The 15,816-nt window shown below is 50.8% G+C and overlaps 1 protein-coding gene across 4 annotated transcripts in view; it reads right to left on the bottom strand.

The window, feature by feature from the left end:
- The window catches only part of Mgll (monoglyceride lipase), a 102,021-nt gene that overhangs the window by 59,192 nt on the left and 27,013 nt on the right, over positions 1-15,816 (bottom strand). For all 4 annotated transcript variants that reach the window (NM_001398597.1, NM_138502.3, XM_087656302.1 and 1 more), the window contains 1 exon segment: positions 2,846-2,952. In NM_001398597.1, coding sequence (NP_001385526.1) covers positions 2,846-2,952 — 107 coding nt within the window.

Here is a 15,816-nt window from a genome sequence, read left to right as displayed (position 1 = left end):
CCATCCAAACCTGTGAGGCCATTCTGAAAAATTCCAAAGGATAAAACAGAAAGCAAAGCTAAATGTCTATCTGCAGGCAAGCTGAGAAACAGGGCCAGCCAGACAGCCACAGCACAGCCTCAGGGGACGCACGCAGCTAATGAGAAGCCGGCAGGCGGCTGAGCAGAGACCTCCAGGGTTCCATGGACCAACATCAGGGTTATAGTCACCCGCGTCTGTAAATAGCACCGTGGAAGGCAGCACTGTATCTGCTGTGAGCTGTCTGTCCAGCTGCTGGGTTGAACACTTCCTGTCTCTGCCTTCATGCTCTCTCCCCACGGTCTCTGCAGGTCTGAGATGACCCAGCTGAAGGCAGCAATGCCTGGGTTAGAGCCCCCCCCCCCAGCCCCAGCTGGGCCATCCCAGTTCATAGCTTTGGGGACGGCACAGCTGGGGATACAGCACAGCAGCTGGTCTTCCCTGACTCCTGAGGGGAGGGGTTCCCCTGGCTCCCAGCTAGACCCTTCCTCTCTCCATGTTATCTCAGCAATCCGACAGAATCAGGGCCCACACGGAAGGTAGGTCTTATGCTTAAGATCTGGATGGCTCAGTAAGGTCCAGGTTAGATGACTTGGACTTGCCATCAAGTGGGGACTTGGAACCTCTCTGTGTGGGGGTGGGTGAGGGCTGTGCCCCTGTGTCTGGAGAGAAGGCGTATGCATGTGCATACACACACATGCTCAACCCAGTTCCCTTTTTGACTTGGACTCCCCGCTTTGGCACATGCGGAGGTATTCCCAGTGTTCCGTTCTGGGAACTTGGAACAGGTGAGTGCACCCACTCCTGCCTGACATTTGGAACATCACAGAGACCTCTGCTGCAACTTCATATTTACTCATTTATTTTTGGTGGCCACATCAAAAGTAGGCTGCTTCTTTTCTCCTTGGACTCTTAAAAAAAAAAAGAATGCTTTAAACGTGCTTTTCTAAGCACCACAGCCAGGCAGTATAATCAAAGCCTCCCCACTGACTTCATCTGGCTTATCAGTTTATCTGGTAACTGGCTGAGGCTGAGCTGTAAGACAGGTGCCTGAGACTCAGGGTGCTCACGGCGACAATTCAAGGGGTCGCCAGCACACAACAACAGCAACAACTGACTTTAATGGAGATGGATGTAGCAGGACAAACATTCCAGTCTCAGGATTTTCTAGTGTGCAGAGTGTTGGGCTTAATAATGACAGAGTCCCCACAGCAAAAGCCTCGGGGATAACCTAGAATATTATCTGCCAAACAAAGTCTCACAAATAGAACCAGGGCTGAGTGCAGAGCAGCAGAGACCATCACAGCTGTAACAGGGAAGAATTCAGTTAATAATCTCAATTACTGAGGCATGTGCATACATCTGGCTTAAAAGGGGCTCCTGGCAAATCAAATTCACAGATCTTTGTGGACAAAAATCACCTCTCAGGCTATCTGTCTCGAGTGAGCTTCTCCCTTGTGTGGCTTCAGCTCTCTCTCTTAGGAGACTCAAGCCACTGCCATGGCTCCCCCGTCCCTTCTTCTAACAACATCACTTAATTATCTACCCTCATATCAGATACACAAAGTGGCATTTTGGGATCGGGGCAGAATGGCGGAGAGCCATACTGGGCAGTGCGGAGATGACCATGCTGTCACTGAGAACTTGGCTTCAGAGACATACAGAGAACTTAATCTGGGGACATTTGAGTCACAAGAACACCATAGAAACAACTCAAGGGCTGCGTACCAGGTTGGGAGTATAGAAAGTCATGGAGTGTTTGCCCAGTGTATTTGAGGATCTAGGTTCAAATCCTAGTATAAGAAGAGCTGGAATTTTGCATATTGACTTGTGAAACGAACCCAGCACCATTAGTAGGGTTTTTGTTACCTGAAAAGAGAGAAAAAAAAACCTAGCCTGGAGGTGTATCTGTGCACGCCTGTTATGTATATATGTGCATAACCTGTAGACACGTGTGTGCATATGAGAATGTGAATGCAATTATATGTGTACCTATAAGTACTTGCACATCAACATTCCCACACATATGGACGTAAGTGTGCATTGTGCAGACGTGTTTATGTGTGCACACCCATGGTGGTTGCTAATCTTTGTTGACAACTCAGTAGAGGATGAATAAGTAGAAAAGACACCCCTGAAATGTGGGTGGTGCCATCCCCTAGTCTGGGAACCTGAAAGGGGAGGAAGAGGCCCTTAGTGCAGGCTTGCTCTGTTCTGTTCCACCACGATGGGCCAAAACCTCTGAAACCATGAGCCCAAATAAATTGTTCCTCCTTCTGTAACAGTGCTGCACAGTGCAGCTATGCACATGCGTGCGTGCATGTATATACATACATACATGTGTAAAGATACTCGAGACACTTTGTAAACCTGGAGCTTTGCACAATGGCCGATGAGGTTTATCCGAGGCATGATTATTGCTAATAAACCTGTGCTGGTTCATCTGAGATTAAAATTTAATCTGACTTACTGCAACCATCTGAAATCCTCTGGGAGAAAACTGTGGTCGAGAGAGAGAGAGAGAGAGAGAGAGAGAGAGAGAGAGAGAGAGAGAGAGAGAGAGAGAGAGAGAGAGAGAGACTTTATAAATGTTCTACAGGGCTCCTTGGCCCAGGCAGGCTCTGGATAAACAGGCTCAACTTTGGTTTCTCAGCCTCCAGTAAGCCTGGCTGCAAACTCTGATTTGATAGTGACTGCTGGTCAGACACGATGCCCTGCTTATGTAACTGCCACATGTAGATTTTCAACCCAGAGACCAGAATCAGGCAGGAGGAAGGGGATAGGCCAGGCCTCTCTGCCAGCCCGTGTGGCAACTGCAGGTACTCACCATGGTCATGGGCAAACACCAGCATGTCCAGCCTCTTCAACATCTGAGCCAGCTCGTCATAACGGCCACAGTGTTCCCCAGCTCCATGGGACACGAAGATGAGGGCCCTGGAGGATAAGGAGGAAGTGGTTAGGAAAGCCACAGACAAGACAGTTGGGGCAGTTGGGGAGCTCAGGTCAAGCCAGCAGTGAGTCAGAAGCCAACCGCCAGCTCCAGGTAGGAAGCCAGGGCGCTAGTGTTAAAATGCAGCCAGAGTTGGTGGGATGGAGGCCACAGCTTGGCCTTCTTTCTGGGAAGGGCCATTCCACCAGAATGCACCTCTTCACCTGGAAAACCGGTGCCTGAGTGGTCCTGGGAGCTGACCTAAGCTGAGTCCTGGCAGAAAGCTGGCAGCCAGCAGGTGCCACCCTCACCAGGACTGTTCTTTTCTGGGTGTCGGTGCAGGGCACTTGGATACTGAAAGGCACAGTTTTCAAGCAGAAACCCCATAGTGGAGAGTGAGAGTCCCCTTTGGGTGAGAAGTCCCTGCCCATGATGACAGGGTAAGGCCCAGGGCCACCATTTCACCCAGCCTTACTGCCTGTCAGTCCCCCTGGTAACTGAATGTGAAAGGAGTTTAATCCTCTGTTGTTACTATTTGTGGTGCTGTTGTCTCTGCAAATGGGAGTAGAATTCAGAGATGTTAAGTGTCTAAGCTTCTAAGACACCAATCAGAATATGTCACCTCCTGGCTTAAAGGGCTCCAGTCCTGGCACAGGACTCCAGACAAAACTCACCCAGTCCCTCTCTAGGCTCTTGTGCCCAGGCCAGACCCCACCATTCAACACAGGCTGTGGCAGCAGTGGCCATGTGCTTGCTTGCTGGCTTCTCTGCCCCGACTTGAGCTCTAAGGCACGGACCTCAGAGCTACCCCAGCCTTGCGCCCCAGGCCAGCCCCGACACACAGGCTGGGGCAAGCGACCGACCCACTCAAAAGCTGTGCTCTTCCCGTCGTCCTCCCAGCCCAGCCATGCAGGCTGCCAACAGTGCGGGTCCGTCTTGCTCTATTCATGCTTTAATCTTCAAGCAAAATCGCCTCTGCCATACGTGTTTCCTGCCCCTTCCTAAAGACAGGAGACTCGCTTCCTCAGCCTGTGTGGCCCACGGATACACAAGCTGTTGGACATCAACAGTGACACCTGCCTGGTTGACATTCCTGGGGTCAGCAGTGAGGTGTCTTCCATATTTCTCTCAGCGGCTGTGGAGTGTGCCTCGGTCCCCAACGTTCCCCCATATACACAAGGATTTTTCTTCCCCAGGGCTGCCTTAGGGGTGCCTATCCTTGGGATCGTGGCTTCTGTGGTGACTCAGCCCACGGTTACTAACAGAAAAGTGGTCAGGCTGGATTTTGGGAATGTTTCGGCTCCTGAGTACAGCTATGGGCCTTGGCGGGGGACTTCAGGGGAGTCATTTGGGGTCTGAAAGAACAGTAAAGGTGCCATTGTCACACGCCTGACTTGACGCCCTGATAGCATTCACCCCTGATCAATATGTGACAGAGGCTTAGACACTTGTTTTGTACAGTTTCCTTTCACTCCAGCCACATCTAACCTCAGCCCTAATTGAGGATCAGTGGGGAGCATCTGAAACCACGGTCATGTGGATCCCTCTCCAGAGACTATGGGTCCGATTGGTCTGGAGCTGGAGAGGCTCCTCGTGGCTCACACGCAGCCAAAGCTGAGAAGCACCTGCTCTGGTCAAAGGTCAAGATGTTGCCCAGAGGCTCCGTGAGACCCCTCTGAGCAGCCACTTCTAAGTCACAGCATTCCCAGAGTGCATGCTGGGGGAGCTGTGGGTTCTCTCCACAAAGGCAGCCTTCAGGAACTTGCCGCTGTCACCTCCTGGAAAGAAACTGACTGCATGGCTGCCCACGGGAGCAAGGTCAATGAGCTCTCCGTACCTGCCAAATCTACCTCAGTTCCAGTGGGCACACTCTGTTACAGGAAGTGAACGACTCATAGCTTGGGGCTTTACATCTGGCAGTGACCTCATTTTGTTACATCAGCATACCTGGCTAACCGAAATTAAGTCAGGTTGCCCTGCTTAAAGCTCTTTTGAGAAGGAACATCATCACCTTCCTCCCCTCCTTCGCTGATTAGCGGCCTTTATTGAGCTTCCTTCCTGGTTCCCACATATGCCAATCAGGGCCTGCTACCAATGCTTGAGATGGGGTGGCCTCATGTCTGACCATCTCCTTGGTATAATTATCCTCCCCACGGCTGGTGCCCTGCTCTTAATGGATGTCCCTGGACACTCAGTTCAGAAGACAACCCACAGTTCTCTCTTCAAACCAGGTTTGAGCTGGCTTGGGTGCACTCCTAGAACGTGCTTTCCCACCTGCACCGCTGCACCTGACGAGGCTCCTGCTTGCCGCCCAGTCTTCCCCTTTCCACCTCCACCCTGAGCTTTCTGACTCACGAGGCCCCTCCAGCATTCACCACTGCCATTTGTCACTACAGAGGCTCTGTCTGTCATCTTCTCAACTGAGATGTCAGTGCCCAAGACAGCAGAGGAGTAGGCGACCTGACATGTAGCTAGAGGACTCCTCCGGCATACCTGGCCCAGATCTCACTGTCGTGGCAGTCTCAGGTTTAGCAAGCAGGATGAAACAGAACCTGCCAGAGGCCCCAGAGTCCGCCAATGGCTGCATCTGTGTCCCTGCCATCTGCCCATTTCCTGGCACTGTCCCTTCACATGCACACATACCTGATGCTGTGTCCCTCCCCATCTCCCTCTGTGTGCCCCACTCAGCCCAGTGGTTGGACGCCCCTGGCCCATGGTTCTGCTATTTGGATGACTAGTCAAAATGAAGGGTTTTCATATGACCATTCCCAGGCCAGCCTCTAGCTCCAGGCTTGCCAGTGGAACATTCACATTCACCCCTGGAAGCTGCTGCCACTTGGAAGATGCTTCTTTGGGGGTTTCACAGAACACTGGAGCTAAACTTCTGCTTAAAGGAATCTGTGACAGAGCTTGAGAAGCTGAGAAATGCGGTCACTGTCATCCTGGAGGCTGGGAGGGTGGAAGAGAGCAATGTGTTATAGAGCAATGCCTTCCGGGCCCATGTGACTGCTGCAGTGTTGAAATCAGAGTAGCTGCTGATACCTGCCCTCACCCCAGAGCCTAGAGCCTTCCTGCTATGGCCCTACAGCGGCATATAGCTCTGCCCCAGACACGTGGGCTCTGGAAGTGCCCGAGTACAGTGGGTGGTTCCCTGGAACTCCGTGTGCAGCATCCTTGAGGCCGTCACTCCTGGGGATGAGACGTTTTGGTGATGGCAGTTGTTTTAAGGTCTCCTGCATGCCTTTAACTCCTCACTGGCTCACCAAGCTGGACTCTGCCTTTTGCAGGTACTCTATTTACCATGTTTGTTCACATCTCCCCAAGAAAAGTCACTCTTGGTTTGGTTATAGTCACTCATGACCCCAGGAAAGTCCGCCGACTACCTTGACCATCATCATGGACAGAGAAATGAAGAGGCTCTTGCTTCATTTACAAGGTAGAGGTCACCGTGGTACCTAATATGGCCCAGAAGCATGGCTGGGAGCTTGTCAGAGCCAGACTCTGGGGACTCTGAGATGTGTGTACAATGTTGTCCCTGCCTGCACATGGCTCCTAGTCTAGCAGGAAGGACGCCCAGCTCAGCAAGAGGAGAAATACATGAGCGCAAGGAGGGAGCAGGCAGGAGAGCCCTACTTAGACAGGATAGACAGGCCTGGGAGGAAGGCCCTGGACAGGGTATCTGAGGAGCAAAAGCCTGGGCCTGAGGAGAGCACCTCATTTCAGGCACCAAATCCAGGCACAAGAAGAAGGCCCAGCAGGAGCCAGGCTTCACTTGGTGGTGGGGATAGAGAAGAGGGCTTCCAAGGTGTGGGCAACATGGGAGAGCTGGGAAGCTTCCTTAAGAGAAGATGGTTCCAAGCAGGGTGGTGACCTGATATGACTTCTGTGCTAAGCTCTCGGGGCTACTGTGCATCATGGGTCCAGGAGATAGGAGGATGCCTGTCAGGGAGCTGATGCAGCCAAGCCCTGAACAGGTGCCAATGGAAGCTGTCGGGTGCCTTCCCTCCTCCCCTGGCATCCCACATCCTCCACAAAGGCCGGGAGCTGAGCATCGGCAGAGCTGTTTGTGCAGACAAGGCAGGACCCACAGCAACAAAATTTAGGTTGCAGAAGAGACTGCACAGATCTTTTCCTTGGAACATCCCCATGGCTGCAGCCAGACGGGAGCCAGGCGTTCAGGGAGAAGGCAGTGGCTGAGGGAGGGGCAGCCGGCCCCAGAAGCAGATGGCCTGCCTGGCATCCAGCCCTGAGAGGAGGGGCCACCCTGGAAACCATTTGGAACCTTAGATAAAGGAGCCAGAGGCTCAAAGTCTTTCGGAATGAGTGAGCCCTCACTTGGTGGCATGGAGCTTCCTCCTGAGCAAAACTGAACTTGCCCTTTTGCCCTTTCCTAACAGCTCAGGTTCTAGTCTTGCTGAGCCTCAGTTTGTCTGCCTGTGAAGTGGGTGGAGGTGAGCCTACTGCCACCCACCTCAGATGGCGCTATAGGTAAACTAGCCACAGATGTACAGCCCATATGCAGCACGACAGCCTGGGTCCAGGTCCAGCACTCTCCATAGCTTAGCCCTAGACCTCCACAGACCTTGATTTCTACACCCCTAATTTCTAAATTCCAGAATATTTATTTATTTATTTATTTATTTATTTATTTATTTATTTATTTATTTATTTATTTATAGCTGAAACAGGGCCCTGTGCTGGCTAGTTTCTGGTCAAGTTGATGCAAACTATAGTCAGCTGAGGGGAGAGAGAGCCTCAATTGAGAAATGGCCTCTGTGGGGCTGGGGATTTAGCTCAGTGGTAGAGCGCTTACCTAGGAAGCACAAGGCCCTGGGTTTGGTCCCCAGCTCCGAAAAAAAGAACCAAAAAAAAAAAAAAAAAAAAAAAAAAAAAAAAAAAAAAAAGAGAAATGGCCTCTGTAAGATCATGCTGTAAACAAGCCTGTAGGGAATTTTCTTAGTGATGTGGAAAGGCCAAGACCACTGTGGGTGGTGGGTGTCATTCCTGGGCAGGGAGTCCTAGGTTCTATAAGAAAGCAGGCTGAGCAAGCCACGATGAGCAGGCCAGAAAGCAGCCCTTCCCCATGGCTTCTCCATCAGCCTCTCCCTCCAGGTTCCCACCCAGTTTGAATTCCTGCCCTGGTTCTTCCCTTAGTGGACTGTGGAATTCAGGATATGTGCGCCTTTATAAACCCCTTCCTCTCCAGGCTGCTTCTGGGCGTGGGGTCTTTTCAAAGGCCCAGAAATGTGCCCGAAGGCTCTGAGTACCCTCTGCCTTTGCTGTGTCTCCTCTGTCTCACCTAGCCTTGGGTTAAGTACGACAAACAACACATGACCACAGACTATCACATTCTTACATTCTTACCGTCCGCCACAGCTGCCAGCTCCAGGGGTTGAGCAAACCCCTGGGAAGATGGACAGGCAACAAACAGTAACCACCAACCAGAGCGTCCAAGGGACACCGAGCCCAGGGCTGAGAGGACCGGGACTCTCTGTCCCCCAGAGGACTTTGGATTCGGTGGGTCCTGCTTTACTTGCTCTGCCTATCTGTGGATCAAGGCCTGATGCCCTCCTGGCTCTGAGTGGGGAGACTTGGCTCCCTCCTGCTCATACGTGTACTCGGAGATATTGAGGCCGAGAACCAGCAGGATGGAGGGGGCAGAGCTGGAGAGGCACCAGCATCTACAGGAAGGACTGTGCAGTCAGAAGAGGGCTGCAGCGCTGGTCCCTACCCCTGGGAGCCACTCAGGCTGGGGAAGTTCAGACACCAGTGAATACTAGCACAGTGTCCCCCCCAGGGCTTCCCCAAAAAGGGGTGGTGTGTGCTCTTCCTTCCTGAACATTTCCCAGCACCCCACTCTTCATCATTCGCCTCTTAGCCCGCAGCCTCCAAATCTTATGGCTGTAAACATTTAAAAGATGCATCTGCTGGTCCTCGGGTAGGACTGTGAAACTGAGCTGGATCCCTTCTGGGCTCTGTTGAAATCCAAACTTAGCCCCTGTCCTCTCCTTAGGGATCCAGGAGGCCTGGGCTGCTCTGGCAGGGCTTTCAAGTAGAGACAGGCCAGGGGATAAGGACAGGTTTGCACCTGTCAAGGGCCAAACAACTAGAGGAAACAGAAATGAACCTGTCCTCTGCAGCGTGGATCAGTAATGCCGACCTCACAGAGGTGACCGCTGACTAAGGAGCTGTGGGGAAACCCGACATGATGGCGACAACGGAGTGATGGGACTGTAAAACAGCCCTGCTGACAGCTGCCACTGGGCTGTCTGGGTGCTGGTCTAGGAATATTACTACAAGTTAATTCATTGAGCCCTCAAAAAATCCACCTGAGGTGGAACTGTTTTAGTGTCCATGCTACAGATGAGAGAAGTTCAGAGTGGCTAACCAACTTCCCTGAGCTCACACAGCCAATGTTTTGAACCCAGAGAGACTTGCAATTCCGACCGCCATGTAAAGGAATCGCAGTGCTATGCCGGTGGTCACATCATGGTGGGTGACTGGGTCACTCTCCAGACGACCACTTACTCTTCTGGCCTCCTGCCCCTGCCCTCCACTTTCCCACCCTATCTTCCAACCACACAAAATATATATTCGTTCTCCAGCGCCCCAACTTTATCTATGTCCTTTGACTTGGTGTGAGCTGACCTCTAACCCTATAAACATGGAAGTCCTGAGCCGCTTCCAATGTGAGCTGATCACTCCCCGCAGGGGTTCTAGAACCTCTGTATTTGGTTCACCCAGAAGCACAGCCTCTTAGCCATAAATGCCATGTGGGTGTGATAGATAGGTGGATGGACAGATGGATGGACGGATGAACAGAAGGACAGTTAAAAGAAAGGTTGGATGGATGACAGATATACGGATGGATGGATGGATGGATGGATGGATGGATGGATGGATGGATGGGCAGAACCCTCTAGAGTATCCCCTAGAGTCCTGGAGGCTGTTTACTCAATTATGCAGAAAAGCACCCAACTCCATTCTGTGCATCAGCCCACAGTGCCTCCTGTCACCCACAGATGACCCCGTTTACCACACAGACACGTCTCTAGAGAAATGGAACAGAGTGAGCAGGTGGAACCACAGACACTGGGGCATTCAAGGCAAGTGTGGAGCTGTGCACAAATCAGGGTTGGCACAAAGAAAGGAAGAGGCCTTAAGGGCTGGCAGGGAGGCCTGAGATTTTGCAAACACGACAGGAATTACATGAATCATCTGATTGAAACCCAACCTTCATTTCTTACTAAAAGGCAGAGGCGTTTTCCAAGAAGAAAACAAGATTGCAACGATGGCAGAACCGCAGCCAGTTTTCTGAGAGCATCCTACTACTTAATACAAAATAGAGCACTCGAAACCTGCAGCAGCCTGGCCACAAGGCTGCTGCCTCTGATATTCCTGTCCTCCCAACTTGTACGTTCTTGACAGTCCCCAGACACTGAAACAGAAGACCGAGGAGAGTCCGAGGCAGAGAAGTCAGTAAGGGTCATCAAGGAAGACAATGGACAACAACCCCGACAGTGGTGCCAACGGGGAACATCCCGCCAGCCACATGCTGTCCCCCTCTACCTACATCTGCACTGACAGCGACCTCAAGGTTCACCATCCACAGCAGTGGGAGGCTACCATTCTCCTGGATGCCTCGTGTCCCCTGAAGAGTGCAGCTGAAGTCCCTGTGTACCTCCAGACGTCTGCCCAAAGTGCCTAACAAGTCAGCAGGGGTTGAGGGAGATGGTCAAGCATTTGGTGAGGCTCCCATACTCTCCCTGAGATGTGCACACACTGTTCTCACTAAAATGCTCCCAGAAAGAGAAGACAAGGGAGGCTGACATGTTCTGTGCCTTCTGGGCTGGACCTGTTACCATGTGCCTTCCTAGAATCATTGAAATTCTAGAAGAGTCTATTCATGCTACTAGAGTGCTAGAGAATGCCTGCCTCCTCTTCTGCCCTCTTTCCCCTTTGTTCAATACTCTGGAACAATGGTTCTCAACCTATGGATTTCGACCCCTTTAGCGGTCATACATCAGATATCCCATGTATCGGACATTTACATTATGAGTTATAGCAGTAGCAAAATTACAGTTTTTAAGTAGCAACAAAATGTTATGGTCGGGGGTCACCACAACTTGAGAAACTGTACTAAAGGGTCGCAGCGTAAGGAAGGTTGGGAACTGTTGGTCTAAAAGAAGCTGCAGCCTCCAGGGCGATCTGCATGTTCTATCTTCCTGTGACTCCACATGGCCTCTGGTGGCTGGCTTTGTGTTGAGCCTGGAAGCTCCTGGATGCCCCTTGTTTATCTCTACATGCAGCAAGGGGTGTTCTGACGGACGGGCTGGGTCACTTGAGGGCCACTCTGACGAATGAGCTCCTGAACATCACCGTAACCCCTCAGGACCAGGGAACAGGACACTTATCCACTTGGGTCGACCTGCAGAGTACTGTGGCCTTCCTCACTGTTTAGAGAGATTCGTTATGCTGTAACTGGTTTGCTTTTGTCAACGGTAAGGAAGAGCATGGGTCCCCTGCCTTTGCTACATCAAGACCTGGAGGCCATTCCCTGAATCCCCTTCTATGCCTTGAAATGTCTTTCCATAGAAATCTATACCTGTCAGTCTGGCTTTAAACACTTATGTGGGTTGCGGTGTGAGCCAGGTGGGTCTCTGCAATGTACTAGCTGTGGTGGCTTCCTACCTAAGAAACAAGGCAATGTGCCAGGTGACCTCCACCCAATTCGCTGACCTGATGACTTTAGCGCTGCCTAAGCCTCCATCTACACTCTGGGAGACACAGGGCAACCAGACTAGGCATAGTGGCACTAAAAGGGTGATTAGAAAATGCAGGTGGCTTGGCTCTTAATAAACCACATTATTAAAACACTAGACATCCAGGTGTGTGTGTGTGTGTGTGTGTGTGTGTGTGTGTGTGTGTGTGTGTGTATGTTATAACAAATACAATTCTATTTTTAAAAGAACAACATGTCCAATGCTTAAGCATACACCAGCTACTGGGGTAAGGCCTCCATGGACATGGTTCATTTCCCTGTTAGGAACGTGGTCAGTTCCGTGTACTTGAATATGCTTTAAATGAGGCTCACCTCCCTAAAATTCCAGAGGAGGTTTAATTCCTCTGAGGCTACGGTGCCAAAGCGATGTTAGTACTACACTCCTGGGTCTCTGCAACTCTGAACTGAAAAACGGAAAAACAAAACAAAGGGAAGCAAAACAACAACAACAGCCAACCAACCAAACAAACAAAAACCTCTCCTTCCATTATAAATTGTCCAGGCTTCAGTGTCCTGCTATGGCAACAGGAAGGAGGCCACCGAATCATGGATTCTTGCTGGGGCCAGGTACTCTCTCGCTGCTCCGTAACATTATTTCTATCCCACAGACGTCAAGTCTTCCGAGTTGTGTTGGAAGGTACTGGGAAGTTTCTAAACGTCCTCAAGTGAGGTTATTTCATAAGCAAATGCTCTGCAAGTCTTCTGCCCTGTGCCTCTCTTTGAGGCTTTGGGGTTGAGTAAGCCTCCTGGTACTGCACCACACGCCGGAGGCAATCAACTTACAGAGTTTTAGCTCATCATTTTGGAGAGTCTGCAGGCTGTGGACCCCACTACTTTCAGCTCGTGATAACACATTGCGGGCAGGAGGCAAAGTGGGGCAAGGGCATCTGCCTGCTGGCCATGGAACGAAAGAGGAAAAGGAAACGCTGGAGTCCCGCTACCCACCCTGTAAGGGCAAGCCCTCTGCTCACAAGACCCCTCACTGCCATTCCCACCGGTCCCCATATCAGGGGGCTGAGAGAGGCTGAGGAAGCCTGTCTTTCTTTGGGGAACATTTTCTCAAACCATAGCAGGTGCCTTTGGATTTCCCGGGAACTCTTGCCTTTTGCTCACGCGTTCAGGTTAAGGCCTTAGAACTGGAATGGGTGGTGGCAAGGGCGCTGCCTGAGTCTCTCATCCCCAGAGAAGCCAGCAGTTTGGAGCAGCCCTTAGCAGCTCTTTCAAATTTATGTCAGGAGGAGTAATTAATGTTTCCTGTGAATTTATGAAGTTTAAAAAAAAAGCATGTCACCAAATCCCCAAATATGTAACGTTTTTAAAAATGCACACACCCACTCACACTTAATTTATGTTTGCTTGGAAAGGGAATGTGGGTCATTGCAGAAAAATAGAGGCATAAAGAAAAGAAAATATATCCACTGTGAGCACCAGGATCTGCCTCCTTCCAGTTTCTTCCTTGCCATATACATATTTAAATTTGTTTACAATCTTTTACGATTCAATTACATAGTTATAAGTAGAAATCACCATGTAATTAATTGTAATTATGTTGTATGTCTCACTTTGGGCTCCTGCTTTCAATTCCTTCACATCTTCCCGTGGACTTTTTCCTGTGGAAACAGCATGGCGTTACTTATTTCCAGAGCTGCTGCCTGGAGGTGCAAAGGAGAGAACACTGGAGAAAGCCCCTTGTGGCATCAGGAACCTGGGAGGCCTGACAAATAGATTCCTGAGATGTGACACACTTGAGCCACTGGAGCAGACCACACTAACCACAGCCTCTTGGACTCAGAGCAGACATCACTAATCACTCATAGCCTCTTAAGCTCAGAGCAGACATCACTTATTATTACACACAGCCTCTTAAGCTTAGAGCAGACATCACTAATCACCCACAGCCTCTTAAACTCAGAGCAGACATCACTAGGCAACCACAGCTCCCTTTCCTATCAAACCCAGATGGCCTAGGAGCCTTTTTCAGCACTGTGCTCTCCACAGCCACATGTTGTATCCCTGCACAGGGCCCTGCCTTTGAAAAGGCCACTTTTAAGTAGCTCCAATTCAGCTTCCCCTAGGACTAAGTAATCATTGCTCAGAACATGCATGCAGCCTCTAGCACACACACTGAATCCTCAGTTGGGTCTTTTGTATTTTGCTAGGACCTTTGCTAAAAACCTGCAAAACTAATTGGGTTTAGGCTGTTGAAGTCAGGGCCGTGTAGTATCCAGTGGGCCAGACTCGTCCCTCCGACATGACTGGCAGCAGGGCAGTTTAGGACCAGTCCCTTCCAATCCCCAGGCCTCCAGGACATAAGAATGCCATCATATGACATTCAAACCAACTGTAGGCTGCAGGTAATGGGCCCTGTGGTGACTGTCGCAATGTCTGGCATTGTCCATTCCTCTGTGTATGGACTTCTGTGGAGCTTCCAGCACAAGGGTAATTGCATTCCCAAGTGGGCCCGCTCTGAAGTCATTCAGCTAGAAAATTACAAGCCACTGCAAGGATGTGCTTCCATACGAACGAGCAAAGGCGAATTCAGCATCCAGCAGCCTGAAGTGCCCAGCAGCTCCATGCATTTTTACCACGTGACCCTAGCATGCTGCCAGCATCTCTCATTGAACACTTAACTCGCTCCTCCACCACAGCTTGCCTGCCTAATCTAGCCTGCTGAGCCTGCGGGCTCTGCAAGGCTGATGCCCCCACCCCACCCCCAGCTCTCCAGAGCCAGCCCCAGGAGGCCTGCAGTCAATTGGTATGCCTGCAAGCAGGGTAGCAGAGAGCACACCAGGCCACACAGTCCCCAGGCACTGGAGGCCTGCTGGGTCACACTCATCCCTGCCGCCATTGGCTGTGGAATCTGGCAACGTCATATCCCCACCCACAGCAGTCTGGCCCCTGCTTCCCTGTGGAGCACCGGTTTCAGGGTGGCTCCCCACTGGGATCTTGGGGCAATCATCCTGGTCCCTGCTAGTCCCTGCTGATCCCTCCTCCTAGGTTTCTCCATTATTTGTGGCCGTCCTGGAGAAGACCCAGGCACAGCCTCCAGGCTGGCTTTCTGCAAGCAAAGGAAAACCCTCAAGATGACCAAGGGCACTGTGTCTCCCAAGTCCGATTTTACCTTGACTGTCCCAAGGTCAATCTGGATTGTTCTGCCCACAGCTTGCTTCCTGCACCCACCGAAAGGTTGGGAGTGGGGGATGGGCCCGCCCATCCCAGGCTTAAATCCCATCTTATAGTGAAGAAAAATGAGGCTCATCCCTGTTTACTCTTAGATCTGTTTCTCAAGGATTGGGGTAGGCCCCGCTGGTACCCTTAGCTACAAATGGTTCTCTAACTCCCGTTCCAGGAAACGGCAACCGCCTTTGTTTCAGAAAGTTGGGATGACCCTCTTGCAGCCCTGCCTTTGTTTCAAAAGGTTGTCACAACCACTTGTTGTTATGACAGCCTTGTTAGGACCAACTTGCTGTGCTCCGGTAACCCCACCTATTTGCCTGGCAAACCCCTATGTGGAAGCTCCCTAGCCCTGAGCTACAAAAGCCTCGTCCTCCTCTTGTCCAAGGCCGACCTCTTGCTTCCTACCTTGGGGGGAGGCAGCCAGTGCTTACAAATACAAAAGCTTGCTTAATTAGTTGCTAGCTTTAATTAATTTGGCCATGATGGTTTGGGTTATGGTCTTTCTTCTCCCATTTTTGGGATTAACATAGAGGGTAAAAAAAAAAAAACGAGCAAAAAGATGGAGTTTTGGGGCTAGAGAGACCGCTCAGTGGTTAGGACTACTTGCTGCTCTTGCGGAAGACTGGTTTGGTTCCCAGCACCCATACGGTGGCTAATGATCATCTCTAACTCCAGCTCTAGAGGATGCCATCTTCTAGCCTCTGCAGGCACTGCACACACGTGGTACCCCTAATTCATCCATGCAGGCAAACACTCATCCACATTAAATATTTTTTTTAAAGTTAGAGACAGCAAGATGCTTTTCTTAGAGCTATGGCTCCATATTTACATGTCTAAAACTTTGCAAATACTCTAACAAAGTTCAGATTAGAAAAAAACGACATTAGGGTATCAACATCCTTTGTTTCCT

This window comes from Rattus norvegicus, chromosome 4 (assembly GCF_021556685.1).
Source record: "Rattus norvegicus strain SHRSP/BbbUtx chromosome 4, alternate assembly SHRSP_T2T, whole genome shotgun sequence".
In the NCBI taxonomy this organism is placed as follows: Eukaryota; Metazoa; Chordata; class Mammalia; order Rodentia; family Muridae; genus Rattus; species Rattus norvegicus.
The sequence above is the reverse complement of the archived record's forward strand: the minus strand, read 5'-3'. Positions and strand labels throughout refer to the sequence as shown.